The sequence below is a fragment of the Entelurus aequoreus genome, linkage group LG13 (assembly GCF_033978785.1).
Source record: "Entelurus aequoreus isolate RoL-2023_Sb linkage group LG13, RoL_Eaeq_v1.1, whole genome shotgun sequence".
In the NCBI taxonomy this organism is placed as follows: domain Eukaryota; kingdom Metazoa; phylum Chordata; class Actinopteri; order Syngnathiformes; family Syngnathidae; genus Entelurus; species Entelurus aequoreus.
The window spans coordinates 38980215-39002044 of record NC_084743.1 but is presented as its reverse complement, the minus strand read 5'-3'; the positions used below and the strand labels follow the sequence as shown (position 1 = coordinate 39002044).

Here is a 21830-nt window from a genome sequence, read left to right as displayed (position 1 = left end):
GGGAGTTTTTCTCGAAACATATGCTTTTTTAAATCTTGCAAGCTCAAAAAGTTGATTTTTACTCAATATGACTGTAAAGTTATTAGAATCCTGAGATAATGCAAAAAAAGCAGTAACAATTTATTTAAACATAACTCGAATGGCGAAGTTGGTAGAGTGGCCGTGCCAGCAATCGGAGGGTTCCTGGTTCGATTCCCACCTTCTACCAATCTAGTCACGTCCGTTGTGTCCTTGAGCAAGACACTTCACCCTTGCTCCTGATGGCTGCTCCCGCCATCATTGTGTGAATGTGTGTGCGAATGGGTGAATGTGGAAATACTGTCAAAGCGCTTTGAGTACCTTGGAGGTAGAAAAGCGCTATACAAGTATAACCCATTCATCATTTATCATTTAACTCCTAAAAAACACATACAAAATGGATAATAATGCCTGGAGACAAGTATCTTCGATAGTTTTACTAGAAACATTTTATTTTGTAAAGTTTGCAAAGACACAAGCTATTTTTTTTTAATTCAATATGACAGTATAACAGTCATACTAAAAATGAAATGAAAGTAATATAAACATAACTCCAAAACAAACATGCATCATATCTAAAAATGCCTGTAATATTGTACCTATGTGAGTTTGTAAGGTTTGCAAAAACAAAAAGTAGTTTTTTACTCAATATGTCTGTAATGTTCTTAGAATCCTGAGATAATGCGAATAAAGCAATAAAAAAGTATTTTTAACATAACTCCTGAACAACACATGCAAAATGGCTAATAATGCCTGGATACATGTATCTTTGTTAGTTTTACTAGAAAAATGATCTTTTGTAAAGTTTGCAAAGACACAAGCTAGTTTTTTTCATTCAATATGACAGTTTAACAGTCATACTAAATATAAAAGTTATATAAACATAACTCCAAAACAAAACATGTGTCATGTCTAAAAATGCATTTAATATTGTATCTATGTGAGTTTGTAACGTTTGCAAAAACAAAAAGTAGTTTTTTACTCAATATGTCTGTAATGTTCTTAGAATCCTGAGATAATGCGAAAAAAAAAGCAATAAAAATGTATTCAAGCACAACTTTTAAACCAAACATGTAAAATGTCTAAAAATGCCTGGAATATTGAATCCATGTGAGTTTTACTAGAATTTAGTTGTTTTTGAAGGTTTGCAAATACATAAATTAGGTTTTACTCACTAGACAGTATACTGTCACACTCAATATGACAGTTATTTAAACATAACTCCTAAAACACATGAAAAATGGCTAATAATGCCGGAAATAATGCATCCTTGGGTGTTTTACTCGAAACATATACTTTTTTAAATCTTGCAAAAACAAATATTATTTTTTTACTCAATATGACTGCAAAGTTCTTAGAATCCTGAGATAATGCAAAAAAAGCAATACAAATGTATTTAAACATAACTCCTAAAAAACACATGCAAAATGGATACTAATGCCTGGAGACAAGTATCTTCGATAGTTTTACTAGAAACATTTTATTTTGTAAAGTTTGCAAAGACACAAGCTAGTTTTTTTTTATTCAATATGACAGTATAACAGTCATACTAAAAATGAAATGAAAGTAATATAAACATAACTCCAAAACAAACATGCATCATATCTAAAAATGCCTGTAATATTGTACCTATGTGAGTTTGTAAGGTTTGCAAAAACAAAAAGTAGTTTTTTACTCAATATGTCTGTAATGTTCTTAGAATCCTGAGATAATGCGAATAAAGCAATAAAAAAGTATTTTTAACATAACTCCTGAACAACACATGCAAAATGGCTAATAATGCCTGGATACATGTATCTTTGTTAGTTTTACTAGAAAAATGATCTTTTGTAAAGTTTGCAAAGACACAAGCTAGTTTTTTTCATTCAATATGACAGTTTAACAGTCATACTAAATATAAAAGTTATATAAACATAACTCCAAAACAAAACATGTGTCATGTCTAAAAATGCATTTAATATTGTATCTATGTGAGTTTGTAACGTTTGCAAAAACAAAAAGTAGTTTTTTACTCAATATGTCTGTAATGTTCTTAGAATCCTGAGATAATGCGAAAAAAAAAGCAATAAAAATGTATTCAAGCACAACTTTTAAACCAAACATGTAAAATGTCTAAAAATGCCTGGAATATTGAATCCATGTGAGTTTTACTAGAATTTAGTTGTTTTAGAAGGTTTGCAAATACATAAATTAGGTTTTACTCACTAGACAGTATACTGTCACACTCAATATGACAGTTATTTAAACATAACTCCTAAAACACATGAAAAATGGCTAATAATGCCGGAAATAATGCATCCTTGGGTGTTTTACTCGAAACATATACTTTTTTAAATCTTGCAAAAACAAACATTATTTTTTTACTCAATATGACTGCAAAGTTCTTAGAATCCTGAGATAATGCAAAAAAAGCAATACAAATGTATTTAAACATAACTCCTAAAAAACAAATGCAAAATGGATAATAATGCCTGGAGACAAGTATCTTTGTTAGTTTTACTAGAAAAATTATATTTTGTAAAGTTTGCAAAGACACAAGCTAGTTTTTTCCTATTCAATATGACAGTATAACAGTCATACTAAAAATGAAAGTGCATCATGTCTAAAAATGCCTGTAATATTGTACCTATGTGAGTTTGTAAGGTTTGCAAAAACAAAAATTTGTTTTTTTCTCAATATAAAAATAATGTAATTAGAATCCTGAGATAATGCGAAAAAAGCAATACAAATGTATTCCATCATAATTCCTAAACCAAACATGCAAAATGTCTAAAAATGCCTTTAATATTGAATCCATGTGGTTTTACTAGAATCCGTTTTTTTTTGTAAGGTTTGCAAATACCAAAATTAGGTTTTACTCACTGTGACAGTTTACTGTCACACTCAATATGACAGTTATTTAAACATAGCTCCTAAACAACACATGCAAAATGGCTAATAATGCCTGGAAACTTGTATCTTTGTTAGTTTTACAAGAAAAATGGTCTTTTGTAATTATTTGTAATTATTTTTTTTTATTCAATATGACAGTATAACTGTCACACTCAATCTGACAGTTATTTAAACATAACTCCTAACCACACATGCAAAATGGCTAATAATGCCAGGAGATATGTATCTTTGTGAGTTTTACTAGGAACAATATATTGTGTAAGGTTTAGATAGTTTTTGTACTCAATATGACAGTATAACTGTCATACTAAATCCATCCATTTTCTTCCGCTTATGGTCGGGTTATGGTCGGGTTGCGGGGGCCGCAGAAGCAGAGAAGTCCAAACTAAACATGAAAAATGGCTAATAATGCCTGAAATATTGCATCCTTGGGAGTTTTACTCGAAACTATTAAACACAAAAAGTAGTTTTTTACTCAATATGACTGTAATGTTCTTAGAATCCTGAGATAATGTTATAAAAATGTATTCCATCATAAATCCTAAACCAAACATGTTATTTGGCTAATAATGCCTGGAGACATGTATCTTTGTTAGTTTTACTAAAACAATTATCTTTTGTAAAGATTGCAAAGACACAAGCTAGTTTTTATTTAATTCAATATGACAGTATAACAGTCATACTAAATATGAAAGTTATATAAACATAACTCCAAAACCAAACATGCGTCATGTCTAAAAATGCCAGTAATATTGTTTATATATAAGTTTCTTAGGTTTGCAAAAACAAAACGTAGTTTTTTACTCAATATAAAAGTAATGTTCTTAGAATCCTGAGATAAAGCGAAAAAAGCAATACAAATTTATTCAATCACAACTCCTAAACCAAACATGTAAAATATCTAAAAATGCCTGTAATATTGAATCTATGTGACTTTTACTAGAATCAGTTGTTTTTGTAAGGTTAGCAAATGTAAAAATTAGGTTTTACAAATAATGAGAGTATAACTGCCACACTCAATATGACAGTTATGTAATTATAACTCCTTACCACACATGAAACATGTCTAATAATGTGTGAAGAAATGTATCTCTGTGAGTGTTACTAGAAACATTTTCTTTTGTAAGGTTTGCAAAGACTCAAGTTAGTTTTTTTTTACTTAATATGACAGTATAACTGCAACACTAAATATGGCAGTTATTTAAACATAACTTTTAAACTACACATTAAAATAACTAACAATGCCTGAAATAAAGCATTCTTGTGAGTTTTACTCAAAACATATGCTTTTTTAAGGCTTGCAAACACAAAAAGTAGTTTTTTACTCAATATGACAGTAATGTTCTTAAAATCCTGAGATAATGCGAAAAAAGCAATACAAATGTATTCCATCATAATTCCTAAACCAAACATGTTATTTGGCTAATAATGCCTGGAGACATGTATCTTGGTTAGTTTTACTAAAAAAAAATGATCTTTTGTAAAGATTGCAAAGACACAAGCTAGTTTTTATTTAATTCAATATGACAGTATAGCAGTCATACTAAATATGAAAGTTATGTAAACATAACTCCAAAACCAAACATGTGTCATGTCTAAAAATGCCTGTAATATTGTTTATATATGAGTTTGATAGGTTTGCAAAAACAAAAAGTAGTTTTTTACTCAATATAAAAGTAATGTTCTTAGAATCCTGAGATAATACGAAAAAAGCAATAAAAATGTATTCAATCATAATTCCTAAACCAAACATGTTAATTGGTTAATAATGCCTGGAGACATGTATCTTTGTTAGTTTTACTAGAACAGTGATCTTTTGTGAAGTTTGCAAAGACACAAGCTAGTTTTTTTTAATTCAATATGACAGTATAACAGTCATACTAAATATGAAAGTTATATAAATGACAAATGATAAACTTGTATAGCGCTTTTCTACCTTCAAGGTACTCAAAGCGCTTTGACAGTATTTCCCCATTCACCCATTCACACACACATTCACGGCGGGAGATGCCATGCAAGGCGCTAACCAGCAGCCATCAGGAGCATGGGTGAAGTGTCTTGCCCAAGGACACAACGGACGTGACTAGGATGGTAGAAGGTAGGGATTGAACCCCAGTAACCAGCAACCGTCCGATTGCTGGTACAGCCACTCTACCAACTTCGCCACGCCGTCCCATATAAACATAACTCCAAAACCAAACATGTGTCATGTCTAAAAATGCCTGTTATATTGAATCTATGTGAGTTTGTTAGGTTTTCAAAAACAAAAAGTAATGTTTTACTCAATATAAAAATAATGTTCTTAGAATCTTGAGATAATGTGAAAAAAGCAATAAAAATGTATTCAAACACAACTTTTAAACCAAACATATAAAATGTCTAGAAATGCCTGTAATATTGAATCTATGTGACATTTAATAGAATCAGTTGTTTTTGTAAGGCTTGCAAACACAACAATTATTTTTTTACTCAATATGATGTAATGTTCTTAAAATCCTGAGATAATGCGAAAAAAGCAATAAAAATGTATTCCAACATTATTCCTAAACCAAACATGTAACATTTCTAAAAATGCCTGTAATATTGAAACTATGTGAGTTTTACTAGAATCAGTTGTTTTTGTAAGGTTTGCAAATTTAAAAATTTGGTTTTACACATAATGACAGTATAACTGCCACACTCAATATTACAGTTATTTATTATAACTCCTAACCACACATGAAACATGTCTAATAATGTGTGAAGAAATGTATCTTTGTGAATGTTACTAGTAAACATTTTTTTGTAAGGTTTGCAAAGACACAAGTTAGTTTTTTTTTAATCAATATGACAGTATAACTGCCACACTCAATATGACAGTTATTTAAACCTAACTTTTAAACTACACATGAAAAATTACTAACAATGCCTGAAATAATGCATTCTTGTGAGTTTTACTCAAAACATATGCTTTTTTAAGGCTGCAAACACAAAAAGTATTTTTTTATTTAGATAATGCGAAAAAAGCAATAAAAATGTATTCAAACACAACTCCTAAACCAAACATGCAAAATGTCTAAAAATGCCTGTAATATTGACTCCATGTGAGTTTTACCAGAATCAGTTGTTTTTGTAAGGTTTGCCAATACAAAAATTAGGTTTTATGACAGACACAAGTTAGTTTTTTTACTCATTATAACAGTATAGCTGTCATACTATATATTAAAGTTATATAAACATAACTCCAAAACCAAATGTGCATTATGTCCAAAATTGCCTGTAACATTGTATATATGTGAGTTTTACTAGCATCAGGTTTGCAAATACAAAAATTGGGTTTTATGACAGTACACGGTCACACTCAATATGACAGTTATTTAAACACAACTCCTAAACAACACATGCGAAATGGCTAATATTACCTGGAGAAATGTATTTTTGTTAGTTTTACTACAAAAAATATATTTTTTAGGGTTTGCAAAGACACAAGTTAGTTTTTTTTATTCACTATGACAGTATGACTGTCATACTAAATATGAAAAGTTATATAAACATAACTCCAAAACCAAACATGCATTATTTCTAAAAAATGCCTGTAATACTGTATCCATGTGAGTTTAACTAGAATCAGTTGTTTTTGTAAGGTTTTCAAATACAAAATGTGGGTTTTACTCACCATGACAGTATACTGTCACACTAAATCTGACAGTTATTTAAACATAACTCCTAAATGCAAAATGGCTAATAATGCCTGGAGATATGTATATTTGTGAGTTTTACTAGAAACAATATATTGTGTAAGGTTTGGAAAGACAAACGTTAGTTTTTGTACTCAATATGACAGTATAACTGTTATACTAAATCCATCCATTTTCTTCCGCTTATCCGAGGTCGGGTTGCGGGGGCAGCAGCCTAAGCAGAGAAGCCCAGACTTCCCTCTCCCCAGCCACTTCGTCCAGCTCTTCTCCGGGGCATCCTGAGGCATTCCCAGGCCAGCCGGGAGACATTGTCTTTCCAATGTGTCCTAGGTCTTCCCCGTGGCCTCCTGCCGGTCGGACTTGCCCTAAACACCTCCCTAGGGAAGCGTTCGGGTGGCATCCTGAGCAGATAACCGAACCACCTCATCTGGCTCCTCTCAATGTGGAGGAGTAGCGGCTTTACTCTGAGTTCCTCCCGGATGACAGAGCTTCTCACCCTATCTCTAAGGGAGAGACCCACCACCCGGCGGAGGAAACTCATTTCGGCCGCTTGTACCCGTCATAACCCAAAGCTCATGACCATAGGTGAGGATGGGAACGTAGATCGACCGGTAAATAGAGAGCTTTTCCTTCTGGCTCAGCTCCTTCTTCACCACAACGGATCGATATAGCGTCCTCATTACTGAAGACGCCGCACCGAGCCGCCTGTGGATCTCACGATCCACTCTATCCTCACTCGTGAAGAAGACTCGTAGGTACTTGAACTCCTCCACTTGGGGCAAGATCTCCTCCCCAACCTGGAGATGGCACTCCTCCCTTTCTCGGGCGAGAACCATGGACTCAGACTTGGAGGCGCTGATTCTCATACCAGTCGCTTCACACTCGAACACGCGAACCGATCTAATGAGAACTGAAGATCATGGTCTGTTGAAGCCATCAGGACCACATCATCTGCAAAAAGCAGATACCTAATCCTGCAGCCACCAAACCGGATCCCCTCAACGCCATGACTGCGCCTAGAAATTCTGTCCATAAAAGTTATGAACAGAATCGGTGACAAAAGGCAGCCTTGGCGGAGTCCAACCCTCACTGGAAAGGGGTCTGACTTACTGCCAGCAATGTGGACCAAGCTCTGACAGTGATCATACAGGGAGCGACCCGCCACAATCAGACATGCCGAGGCACCAAACTCTCTAAACACTCCCCACAGGTCCCCCAGAAGAACAAGGGAATCACCCGAGGGAGCACTCTACAGTACTCCCTCAAGGGAATCCAATAAGAGTAGGTACTCTGAGTTGCTGTTTGGTGCGTAAACACAAACAACAGTCAGGAGCCGTCACTCAACCCGAAGGCGGAGGGAAGCTACCATCTTGTCTACTAGGTTAAAGTCAAACGTATAGGCTTTGAGCCGGGGGGGCAACAACAATTGCCACCCCAGCCTCTCATTGCTTGCAACGCCAGACTGGAAAAGAGTCCAGCCCCTCTTGAGAGAACAGGTTCCAGAGCCCTTGCTGTGCGTCGAAGTGAGTCCAACTATATGTAGCCGGAACTTCTCCACCTCGCGCACCAGCTCAGGCTCCTTCCCGCCCAGCGAAGTGACGTTCCACGTCCCAAGAGCGAGCTTATGTAGCCGATAATCAGACCGCCAAGTTCCCTGCCTTCGGCTGCCGCCCAGCTCACCCTGCACCGACCTCTATGACCCAGCCCATGAGTGGTGAGCCCATTGGAGGGGGGACCCACGTTGCCTCTTCAAGGTGAGCCCGGCTGGGCCTCATGTGGACAGGCCCGGCCACCAGTTGCTCGCCATAGTGCCCAACCTCTGGGCCTGGCTCCATAGGGGAGCTACGGTGACCCGCGTCCGTGCGAGAAATATTACAGGTCCTCGATTTGTACTTTTCATAAAGGTCTTTGAGCTGCTCTTTGTCTGATCCCTCACCTAGGACCTGTTTGTCTTGGGGGACCCTACCAGGGGGCATAGAAGCCCTCGGACAACATAGCTCCTAGGATCAGTGGTAAACGCAAACCAATAAAAATGTATTCCAAAATAATTCCTAAACCAAAAATGCAAAATGCTTAAAAATGCCTGTAATATTGAATCCATGTGAGTTTTACTAGAATCAGTTGTTTTTGTAAGGTTTGCAAATACAAAAATTGGGTTTAATGACCGACACAAGTTAGTTTTTTTACTCAATATAACAGTATAGCTGTCATACTATATATGAAAGTTATATAAACAGAACTCCAAAACCAAACATGCACTATGTCCAAAATTGCCTGTAATATTTATATATGTGAGTTTTACTAGAATCAGGTTTGCAAATACAAACATTGGGTTTTATGACAGTACACTGTCACACTCAATATGACAGTTATTTAAACATAACTCCTAAACAACACATGCAAAATGGCTAATAATGCCTGGAGACATGTATCTTTGTTATTTTACTAGAAAAATTGTCTTTTGTAAGGTTTGCAAAGACACAAGTTAGTTTTCTTTATTCAATATGACAGTATAACTGTCATACTAAATATCAGAATTTAGAATCAGAATAGTTTTATTGCTATTGTTTGAGAACGGGTTCACAAACTAGGAATTTTTCTTGGTGCAATCGTGCAACATAAAACACATATAACACATATTTGGTAATAAAAAGAGCTGTAACTGAGCTATCAGATCTTGTTATAGACTTAGAAGGAATTCAAGGAAATCAATGAGCTACTGTTAGGAGTTATTGTTCATGTGCCTGATGGCCGAGGGGAAAAAACTGTTCAGGTGGCGGGAGGTGCGGGTCGGGATGGAGCGTAGTCTCCTGCCTGAGGGGAGAGGGAAGAATAGTGTGTGTCCAGGGGTGAGAAGAGTCAGCTGTGATCCGACCCACACGCCTCCTGGTCCTGTAGGACAACAAGTCCTGGAGGGATGGGAGCTTGCAGCCAATCACCTTCTCAGCAGCATGTACGATGCGCTGCAGTCTATGCGTATCCTGGACTGTGGCGCCGGGGAACCACACGGTGATGGAGGAGGTCAGGATGGACTTGATGGTGGCTGAGTAAAACTGCACCAGCATCTCGGTCGGCACCTTAAGTTTCCTCAGCTGCCGCAGGAAGTACATCCTCTGCTGGTAAATATGAAAGTTACATAAACATAACTCCAAAACCAAACATGCATTATGTCTAAAAATGCCTGTAATATTGTATCTATGTGAGTTTTACTAGATTTAGTTGTTTTTATAAGGTTTGCAAATACAAAATATGGGTTTTAATCACTATGACAGTATACTGTCACACTCAATCTGACAGTTATTTAAACATAAACCAAAAAAAAAAGAAAAAAAAAAAGAAAAAGGCTCCGCTTCTGCTACCGGAGTTTTTGTTAAATCTGAAGATTTTGACCACTGATTTGCGATCACAGCCCTGTGGCCAGGTGACTCTCCTGTGAGAGTCACCTGGCATCTTCAATCTGATTTTGATCAGTTGAGAGGCACTGATACGCTGAAATAAGGCGAGTTGGAAGAGCCGTTAGCCTCAAGCCAACGGCGCCTTGCCGCAGTTCAAAGCGGTTGCTTAGCAACCAAAAGCTACGGCGAGTTTACAGCTGTTTTAAAGTGATTCCGACGTCACAGAGTGATATAAGTTGACCGGCTGACACCTCAAATTGATCTCTGAACGGCGCAAGGTATGAAATTGTTGAAAAAACAAGTTAAAAGTGCCGCAAGTTGCTAAAGAAGTAACTGCAGTTAAGACACAAGAGGCTCTGACGTCAGCGACTGCCGCGATGCGAAAAGGTAAAGGAAAGATTGAAATCCCGAAACGTTTGGTGCCACCTGACATGGGAACAAGATTTGAGGCTGGATGCAGGACATGAGGGGAATCAAGGAGGGATATTACAAAACCTATTACATGATATTAACGAAATGAAAGAAGAATTGAAAGAATGGAGAGAAGAAATGAAAGAAGAAATTAATGAAATGAAAGAAGAAATGAAAGAAATGAAAAATGAGCAGAGAAAAGCAACAACAGAACACAAACAAGATTTAAAAAGTCTGCAGCAAAATATAGAAAATCTGCAAACTCAGAACAACACCAGAAATAACGAAGCCACGGAAATGAGCAAACAAATGAAGATCCTTCAAGAAGACAACAACATGCTGAGGAATATCATAGATGAAATGGATCAGGACAAACAAATGAATGATATCATTGTGACAGGGCACCGAATTAAACCAAGATCCTATGCGAAAGCTGTGAATAATGAAGGTGAACCAGATGAAATGGATATGGTCTCAGCAGAACAGCAAGTGGTCAACTTTCTGCAATCAAAAGAAATTGAAATTGACATTAATACCATCGAAACATGCATCCCACTGAACGGAAGAAACAACAACACCACTCAGTACAGTCGTACTCGTGAAACTCGTAAACAGAAAATCTAAAATGGCATTGCTGAGACAGGGAAAGAAGCTGAAGGGAACAAATGTGTACAAGAATGAGCATCTCACAAAATGTAATGCTGGAATCGCCAAGAAAGCACACGACTTGAGAAAGCAGGAAAAAATCCAGGGAACTTGGAGCGCCAACTGTAAAATCTACATCAAGCTGAATGGAGGTCTAGAAGCAAGAGTACTTGTTGTCCATGACAGCAAGGACCTGGACAAGTTTTAAAGTTTACACAGCTTCCACAACAACGATGATAATGGACTCTGACAGAAAACAAGCACCTAAATTCAGCATCGACACTACTATGTTCCAAGAGACTAGATTCAGGATTGTATCCACCTACACTTATAGAGATTATTGAAACAACATCAAAGATTGTTGAACAAGAAAATATGGAACTAAAAAATGTCTGCATCAAAGATCACAAAAAACAGGATTTGGAAAATGCTATAGATCCAAATCCCACATCAGTAATAACTGTTTTTATTATACAGATGATCAATATAATAGCAACATTACATGTGATAACAAATGGTCAATTATTCATTTTAATAGCAGAAGCTTGTATACAAACTACAACAACATTAAGAACTTTTTGGAACACAGCAACAAACCCTTCAAAGTGATTGCTGTCACAGAAACATGGATTGATGATAAAAAAGGAATAGATTTTGATCTGAAAGGATATGAACTAAACAGTAAAGGGGTAGGATTAAATAAGCTCTGCTTCTTCCTATTCCTTTTCGAACATGTTGAAAAGAGAAACTGGAAATTGTGATGTATCATGTTGTATGCTTGCATGTTCGAAATAAACTCAAACTCAAACTCAAACTCAAACCACACATGCAAAATGGCTAATAATGCCTGGACATATGTATCTTTGTGAGTTTTACTAGAAACAATATATTGTGCAAGGTTTGCAAAGACACAAGTTAGTTGTTGTACTTAATATGACAGTATAACTGGCATACTAAATCCATCCATTTTCTTCCGCTTATCCAAAGTCGGGTTGCGGGGGCAGCAGCCTAAGCAGAGAAGCCCAGAATTCCCTCTCCCCAGCCCCTTCGTCTAGGTCTTCTCGGGGGATCCCGAGGCGTCCCAGGCCAGCCGGGAGACATAGTCTTTCCAATGTGTCCTGGGTCTTCTCCGTGTACTCAATATGACAGTTATTTAAACATAAAGATACTAAAAGACATGGCTCCCGTGAGAACAGTCAGGATCAAAGCCCGCTCTGAACCATGGATGAATCCGGACCTATAAGCTGCCATAAAAGACAGAGACAGAAAATACTCAGAATACCAAAAGTGTAAAACTGAAGTAGATAAACAACCCACTAATAACATCAAATCACTCCTTTCAACTCTCAAAAAACAATGCAATAAATTATGAAATAAGACAACCAACCTGACTAAATCCTTAAAAAAAAAATTACATTAGCGACAAAATAGAGGAAAACATAAATAAGCCACGTGAGCTCTGGAATATCCTCAACAACCAGCTTCCCGGTTGCAGCCAGAAACTTAAAATTAGACTCACCAACATCAGCATCAAGGAGGGTGACTCCCTCATTACAGACAAAATGCAGGTAGCAAGCAGACTAAACACCTTTTTCACCAGCATAGCCGCAACTCTTGTCAACAAGCTGTCCCACCACTCTGGTCGCTTTGGTGTAGAACACATTAAAGCCTTCTACAGAAAGCTAGGGGTATTCAACAACAAATTCAAATTAGAAATGGTCTCAGCTGATGAGGTGCTTAAAAAAATTGAGCGCGCTCCACCCAAACAAGGCCACCTTGACAATATCCCCTCCAGATTTCTCAGGGACTCTGCCGCCATCATTGCCCCAATCATCTCGCACATAATAAACCTCTCAATTTCACAATGCCAAGTACCAAAAGATTTTAAGATAGCAAGTGTTATGCCCCACAATGTTATTTTCTAAGACACCTAGTGGTGGAAATCAGTTTTGCAGTTTGTGTTCTATTTTGACCCTCCTGTTTTGCCGTAGTCAGCTTAGTGAGGGTGTGTTTCAGAGAGCAGTAGAGAACAGTTAAGAGCAGATGTCAAACAAACAGGACGTACTGCAGGCTTTAAGCTTTCTTTTCGACTTTGAAGACTTTGAAGGTCTAAACCTGTAAGTTTATGTGAATGTAACATGCATATGTATATTGTGACACATTATTTGTGCATTTTCAGTTTAAGAATGCTTTAGGAAGATATTAGTGCCCATTGTTGAAAGCTAATTACTGGCAGCATTTTGTTGGTTTGGACGCTACGTAAACATGTATGTTGTATATAGATGTATGCTGAATGTAAAATGTTTGTTTATGTGTTTTTGTTCACAGTTTTACAAAATATACGATTGATCCTTCACTAAAAAGACCTAAACTACACTAGACGCTTGAGACTCTTTTTTTCATCAAGGATTATATCATGTTAGCTATCTGCTAAGCTAACCAGCAAAAAGCAAGAGCAGAATAGTAAAAATGTTTAACATTCAGTCTGCTTACAAAGGAAAGTGAGCCATTACAACTGCAGACCAGAAAGACATTCAACAACATATCATGGATGATCAAAACCCTAAACCTGAAGATCGAGGTGCACCTTCTGAACGCTCCAGTCGTACTAATCACTCTGGCAGCTCTAGTCATGGATCACACGGTTTGGCTGTCAGAGCAAGAGCCAGAGCCGAAGCTGCAAGAATCATGGCTACATTTGCGCAAAGACAAGCAAACATGCAAATCGAGCAGGCACGGATTGAAGCTGAACAATCAAAGAAAAAAGCGGACCTCGAAGCTGAACAAACAAAGAAAAAAGCGGAGATTGAAGCGGAACAGCAATGTAGAGCAGCTGAAGTACAAGCTAGCCTTGACGCGCTGAAGGTACGGACTGTTGCTGCAGCAGCATGCGCTGAGGCTGAAGTCTTGGAAGCCTATGAGGATGAAGTTGGAGAGCCTTCAAGGCAAAGTGTAACAGGTCTGGCTCCCTATTCCTCACAGCAACGCACTAGGGAATATGTGCAACAACATTCTGTGGATCATGGTCAGCAACAACTCCGGCATCCAATACAAAAAGCCCTTTATTCACCAGAGCGCCAGCAGTACATGGACAACGGTGATTACGTCTTATCGCCAAAGTGCCAGCAATACATGGACAACAGTGATATGGAAATACACGGTATGGATGTAAGCAGTTGTTCAGAAAAAAGCAACTCTTTTCATTTTTTGCACAAATGGCAGGAGGAACGCCAGAGCAGACCCACCACCCACAGCCGACAACGCCGTGGAAGCCCTGTGAAATTCCCTCAAGAAAGATATTTCACACACCAACTTCACTTCGCACGCCACCGAGACCAGCAGCCTAGCCACCAAGGTGCATTTAACTACATGCCCCCATGTGATCAATCAAACTTAGAACAATACCTCATTCGCAAAGAAATAATTAGCACTGGTCTCCTGATGTTTGATGATAGACCTGAGAACTACTGGGCATGGAAGGCTTCCTTTATCAATGCCACTGGCAGCTTGAACTTCACCTACAGCCAGGAGTTAGATTTAATGTCCAAGTGGCTGAGACCAAAGTCTGCAGAGTTGGCCAAACGAATCCGTTCAGCCCACATCCATGAAGCTAAAGAAGGACTCTTTATGTTGTGGAAGAGGCTGGAGGAATGCTATGGGTCAGCTGAAATCATTGAAGATGCTATGTTGAAGAGGTTAGAGGAATTTCCAAGGATTGCAAATAAGGACAACCAAAAATTACAGGAACTAGGAGATCTATTGCTAGAGCTGGAAGCAGCAAGAAGAGATGGATTCCTACCTGGACTTTCTTACCTCAACACTCCCCGGGGAGTCACTCCTATAGCGCAGAAGCTCCCGATATACCTTCAGGAGAAGTGGATCTCAGTTGGCTCGAAATATAAGGAAGACTTTCAAGTTCGATATCCTCCTTTTCACGTCTTTGTACAGTTTATTCAAGACCAAGCAAAGATACAAAATGACCCCAGCTTTTCTGAGCTTGGTGGTGGTTCAAACAGGACAGATAAACTACAGAAAGAAATCAAACAATCTGTGTTCACCAGGAAAACTGATGTGTCCAAAGCAGATGCAGGCAAGCAAAACAAGGAGGAGAAAAGGGTTGAAGATCCAGACAGAGTGTGTCCTTTACATAATAAGCCCCATCCCGTAAGAAAATGTTATGGCTTCCGCAACAAGAGTTTAGAGGAGCGGATAGCCTACCTTAAAGAGAAACACATCTGTTTCAAGTGTTGCGCCTCAACAAGACACTTTGCCAAGGACTGTGATAAAACTGTGCAGTGCAAAGAGTGCGACAGTAGTAGGCACCCAACTGCTTTACACCCTGGCCCAGCAGTAAGAAAACCAGAGAGCTCTGCTGTCATCAAAGATCAAGGCGGGGAGCGAGAAGAGAAAGAGCCTCCAGAGGTCAAGTCAAAATGCACGGAGGTGTGCGGGAAGGCAGTTGGCGCCCGATCATGCTCCAAAATATGCTTGGTCCGTGTATACCCTGCAAGTCAACGAGAGAAAGCTGTTAAAGCATATGCTGTCCTCGATGAGCAGAGTAACAGGTCGCTGGCCAAGAGTGAGCTATTTGACCTGTTTGGCATTGGATCAGGTGCCACTCCTTACACCCTTAAAACATGTGCAGGGGTCATGGAAACATCAGGAAGACGCGCAAATAATCTTATTGTAGAGTCAATAGATGGCAGTGTACAGATCCCACTGCCAACATTAATTGAGTGTGATATGATGCCCGATGACCGTGCAGAGATCCCCTCAGCAGAAATAGCACATCATTATCCGCACCTCAAGCCAGTGGTAGATAAAATACCAGCTATTGATCCTGACGCAGATATTGTCATGCTTCTCGGCAGAGACATCCTACGTGTACACAAAGTACGTAGACAGTACAATGGACCCAACAATGCACCATATGCTCAGAAATTGGACCTCGGCTGGGTCATTGTCGGAGACGTATGTCTAAAGGGAGTCCACAAGCCAAGCAGCATTAATATCTATAGGACCAATGTCCTACCTAATGGACGGACGTCGTTCCTGAGTCCATGTACAAGTGTTATTCATGTGAAAGAAAAGTTCGACAAGAACACACCAAGGTCACGTAAAGAGACAGGTCTCCTGGAAGATGACACTGATAAACTTGGAAGCAACATATTTGAGAGGACAAAGGAGGATGAAAAAATAGCATGGTCTATTGATGACAAAGCCTTCCTTGAGATCATGGACAACAATGTCTACATGAATGATGCTAACACCTGGGTAGCACCCTTACCATTCCGTTTCCCAAGACAACGTCTGCCGAACAATAGAGAGCAAGCGGCAAAACGACTGTCATCTCTATGTCGCACACTGGAAAGAAAGCCAGTTATGAAAGAACAATACACAGAGTTCATGCAGAAAATCTTTGAGTCAGGACAAGCAGAGCTAGCTCCACCATTGAAGGAGAAGCAAGAGTGCTGGTACTTACCAACCTTTGGTGTCTATCACCCTCAAAAGCTGGATCAAATACGCGTGGTGTTTGATTCTAGTGCTAAACACGGAGGCATTTCCCTCAACGACGTCCTCTTGAAAGGACCAGACCTGAATAATACCCTTCTTGGAGTCCTTACTCGCTTCCGCAAAGAGCCGGTTGCAGTGTCCACCGACATACAGCAGATGTTTTACTGTTTCACAGTCTGTAAAAAACACCGTGACTTTCTAAGATTCTTGTGGTTCGAAGACAACGACTTCACAAAACCAGTGACTGAATACCGAATGACGCAGCATGTGTTCGGTAACAGCCCTTTGCCAGCTGTGGCCATGTATGGCTTGAGAAGGGCAGCTAAAGAGGGAGAGAGAGAACATGGTACAGATGCCAAGCAGTTCATAATGAGGAACTTCTATGTAGATGATGGGCTTGCATCATTATCCAATGCTGAGGAAACCATCACCGTACTGTCAAATGCAAGGGAGATGTTGGCAGAGTCAAGCATCAGGCTACATAAGATAGCATCTAACAGCAACACTGTTTTGGATGCTTTCCCCCCAGAAGACCTTGCCAAAGGCCTTAAGGATCTCGACCTGACATCTGATCCACTACCACTCCAACGCAGTTTAGGCCTCAGATGGGACCTTCAAACAGACAGTTTCTCCTTCTGTGTGTCTGACAAAGAAAAGCCATTTACAAGAAGGGGAATCCTTTCAGTGGTCAACAGTCTCTATGATCCCTTGGGGTTCGTGGCACCTGTCACAGTTCAGGGCAAGGCTCTCGTGAGAGATGTCTCCACAGAAGAGTATGATTGGGACACTCCGCTACCAGAAGACAAAGCAACCCAGTGGAATGACTGGGAAGATTCCCTGAAGGAACTTATGCAGCTCCAGATCCAGAGAACCTACATCTCTGTTTCTCTGCTCTCCACAGTATACAGAGAGATTTGTGTGTTCTCAAATGTATCAACTATGGCTATATCAGCTGTAGCATACCTCAGTGCAATCGATACAGAAGGACACAGCCATGTCGGGTTTATCATGGGGAAATCCAAGCTGGCTCCACGTCCTGCTCACACTGTCCCTCGTTTGGAATTGTGTGCAGCCGTCTTGGCAGTGGAAACTGCAGAGACGATAATGGATGACATCGATGTAGAGATTCACAAAGTCAAGTTCTACACAGACAGCAAGATCGTACTGGGCTACATACATAATGCGTCCAGAAACTTCTATGTCTACGTGGCAAACAGAGTGACAAGAATAAGAAGGTCCTCTACCCCAGAGCAATGGCACTACATCAACACCAAACTTAATCCTGCAGATCACGGATCTAGGTCTGTCTCAGCGGCTCTCCTACCAGATACCAACTGGCTGACAGGTCCAGCTTTTCTAAGAAATCCAGAAGTAGATGAAGTTCCACAGCCAGAGGCATTCAACCTTCTGCATCCTGAGACTGATGTAGAAGTTCGCCCTCAAGTTTCAACCTATGCTACGAAAGCCACAAGTGGACTTATTGGCTCTCACCGGTTTGAAAGATTCTCCAGCTGGAAATCTCTTACTCGAGCAATAGCCAAGCTTGTCCAAAAGGCTAGAGTCTTCTGGAAAATTTCAGACGGTATCCAGAGAAAAGATGAACTCCGTCAAGCAAGACTGGTCATATTGAAAACAACACAACAAGATGTGTACAAAGAGGAAATGAAAAGCCTAGCAAAGGGTGAAGAGTTTTCTCGACACAGTCCGCTCAAGAGTTTGGATCCCATCTTTGACGATGAAGGATTGCTGAGAGTCGGAGGTCGGAATTCATCAGCAGACATGACCTGGGAAGAAAAGCATCCGATCATTCTTCCAAAAGACAATCACATATCTACCTTGTTGGTACGATACTACCACGAACAAGTGGCCCATCAAGGCAGACACTTCACTGAAGGCGCAGTTCGGACAGCTGGACTGTGGATAACAGGAAGTAAGAGACTTGTGTCAAGTATGATAAACAAATGTGTCACCTGCAAAAGAATGAGAGGAAAGCTCAAAGAACAGAAAATGTCTAACTTACCTGCGGATAGACTTACCTTGAATCCTCCTTTCACGAACGTAGGACTGGACGTCTTTGGGCCTTGGACCATCTCAGCGCGCAGGACAAGAGGTGGATATGCAGAGAATAAACGCTGGGCAGTCATGTTCACCTGTCTGAGTACACGAGCGGTACACATCGAGCTCATAGAGACAATGTTAACCTCCAGTTTCATTAATGCCTTAAGGAGATTCACCGCCATCAGAGGGCCTGTGAGACTCCTGCGTTCCGATCAAGGCACAAACTTTATTGGAGCTTGCAGAGAACTGCAAATAAACTCTGAAGACCCGGAGTTGAAAGCTCATTTGCAGGACAAAGGCTGTACCTGGATATTCAATCCGCCACATTCCTCTCATATGGGAGTGTGGGAAAGGATGATCGGCATTGCACGCCACATTTTGGATGCTATGTTGCTTAAGGACAACTGTCGCCTCTCCCACGAGGTACTTGTGACACTCATGAGTGAAATCATGGCAATCATGAATGCAAGGCCTCTAGTTCCAGTCTCGTCTGATCCTGACATGCCAGCAGTTCTCACGCCCGCAATGTTGCTTACTCAAAAGACTGATCCAGTATCTGCTCCTCTAGGGAACATGGATCTGAAATATCTCTACAACAAGCAATGGAGGCAAGTTCAAAGTCTAGCCGAAACTTTCTGGAAACGTTGGAGACAAGAGTACTTGGCGACCCTTCAGCCACGCAGGAAGTGGAAGTCAGAAAGACCAAACTTGCAAGTAGGCGATGTGGTACTCCTCAAAGACACTAAAGTAAAGAGGAATGAGTGGCCCACCGGCATCATTGAGGAAACCTTCCCCAGCCGTGACGGAATGATTTGAAAAGTGAATGTGAAGATCATCAAACAGGGTACCCCTAAGGTTTATTCCAGACCCGTTTCAGAGGTCGTACTGCTCCTCAGTAAAAAGACATAGTGGTATCTTAAAATACCAGACGGGGAGTGTTATGCCCCACAATGTTATTTTCTAAGACACCTAGTGGTGGAAATCAGTTTTGCAGTTTGTGTTCTATTTTGACCCTCCTGTTTTGCCGTAGTCAGCTTAGTGAGGGTGTGTTTCAGAGAGCAGTAGAGAACAGTTGAGAGCAGATTTCAAACAAACAGGACGTACTGCAGGCTTTAAGCTTTATTTTCGACTTTGAAGACTTTGAAGGTCTAAACCTGTAAGTTTATGTGAATGTAACATGCATATGTATATTGTGACACATTATTTGTGCATTTTCAGTTTAAGACTGCTTTAGTAAGATATTTGTGCCCATTGTTGAAAGCTAATTTCTGGCAGCATTTTGTTGGTTTGGATGCTACGTAAACATGTATGTTGTATATAGACGTATGCTGAATGTAAAATGTTTGTTTATGTGTTTTTGTTCACAGTTTTACAAAATATACGATTGATCCTTCACTAAAAAGACCTAAATTACACTAGACGCTTGGGACTCTTTTTTCATCAAGGATTATATCATGTTAGCTATCTGCTAAGCTAACCAGCAAAAAGCAAGAGCAGAATCCCCTCTTTAAAAAAGGAAGCAAATTGGAACCTGGCAACTACCGACCTGTTTCTATTCTCAGTTCCATTTCCAAAGTAATGAAACAAATAGTCTATGAACAGGTACCTTGCCACCAATAAACTCATGTACGAATTCCAATCCGGCTTCAGAATTAACCACTCCACTGACACATGTCTTCTCTATCTGACCGACCACATCAAATATGAGGTGGACGTGGGCAAATACTGCGGCATGGTCATGCTGGACCTTCAGAAGGCTTTTGACACCGTTAACCACACTATACTGTTGGATAAGCTCAGAGAAATCGGATTTGGCAAAACCTCATCGAGCTGGATGCAATCTTGGAGGGGAAGGAACAGGTTGTAGAGGTGAACGGCACCGTGTCCCCCCCCCTCTCAGTGAGCTGTGGAGTCCCCCAAGGCAGTATATTAGGGCCTTTACTGTTCCTAATAATTGTTCTTGTTTGCGGATGACTCGGCCCTGCTAGGATCGGACAAGAACAAGTCACAGGTGGAGAAAATCCTCAGTGCTGAATTCTTTAGAACTTTCACCTGGCTCGCTGACAACACGCTATCCATACACTTGGGTAAAACGGAATCCATCCTGTTTGGGTCCCACATCAACCTTAAGAAAGTCAATGATTTCACTATAAAAGTGGGTGACATTGTTATCACCAGGAAAGCTGAGGTCACCTACCTAGGTTCCATTCTAGAGGCTAATCTTTCCTGTGATAAAATGGCAACCAAGGTAATCAAAAAGGTCAACCAACGAACGAGATTTCTCTATATAATCTCTTCTCTTGTCAACAAAAGCACCATGAGGATTCTAGCGGGAACTCTCGTTCAACCCTTTTTCGAAGACGCATAGCACCTCCAAAACCCTCAAATCTAAACTCCAAACATCACAGACCAAGCTAGTCAGGTTACTTCTAGACCTCCACCCCTCACTCCTACCCACTTCTCCAAAGTGGGCTGGCTCAGGGTGGAGGACAGAGTAAAACAACTTGCACTGAGCCTAGTCTATAAAATCCGCTACACCTCCCTGATACAAAGTACATGTCAAACTACTTCCTTAACGACCACCATAACCACAACACCAGGGGGAGCTCCACTAACCACTACCCAGATTCCGATCCAACAAAGGTCTTAACTCATTCTCTTTCTATGCCACATCAATGTGGAATGCGCTCCCAACAGGTGTAAAAGGCTTAGGCTAAGAGGCATCTCTATCCTCCGTCAAAAGCGTGATAAAAGTACACCTCCAGGCAACTTCAACCCTAAACTAACACCCTCCCCGGATTGTTAATAATCAAAAGTTTTTCTTATGCTTTCTGATATCTCTCTCTCTATGTCCACTACTTGCTGTACATATCCTACCAAGCCAGACCTACACTGTTTCAATGTCCATTTCTCTGATGATGCAATTGTTGATGCTGATTGTTTTAAAGATTAAGATTAAAGTACCAATGATTGTCACACACACACTAGATGTGGTGAAATGTGTCCTCTGCATTTGACCCATCCCCTTGGGGAGCAGTGGGCAGCAGCGGCGCCGCGCCCGGGAATCATTTTGGTGATTTAACCCCCAACTCCAACCCTTGATGCTGAGTGCAAAGCAGGGAGGTAATGTGGTATGACTCGGCTGGGATTTGAACTCTAACCTATCGATCTTTGATGACAGAAGTGTTGATACCAACCAAACCTACCCCCCCCCTTCCAT

General features: G+C 39.9%; 1 protein-coding gene across 1 annotated transcript; it reads left to right on the top strand.

The window, feature by feature from the left end:
* The first annotated feature begins 13585 nt into the window (after positions 1-13585).
* On the top strand, positions 13586-20092 carry LOC133663009 (uncharacterized). The gene is made up of 2 exons (XM_062067196.1): positions 13586-19766; positions 19978-20092. The coding sequence occupies exon 1, from the start codon at positions 13586-13588 to the stop codon at positions 19424-19426; it is 5841 nt and encodes a 1946-aa protein (XP_061923180.1). The 3' UTR covers positions 19427-19766; positions 19978-20092.
* Positions 20093-21830: the final 1738 nt, after the last annotated feature.

Bases quoted from the DNA above. Each gene is read 5' to 3' on its own strand.
- LOC133663009 (XM_062067196.1), top strand. From the start codon at position 13,586: ATGGATGATCAAAACCCTAAACCTGAAGATCGAGGTGCACCTTCTGAA.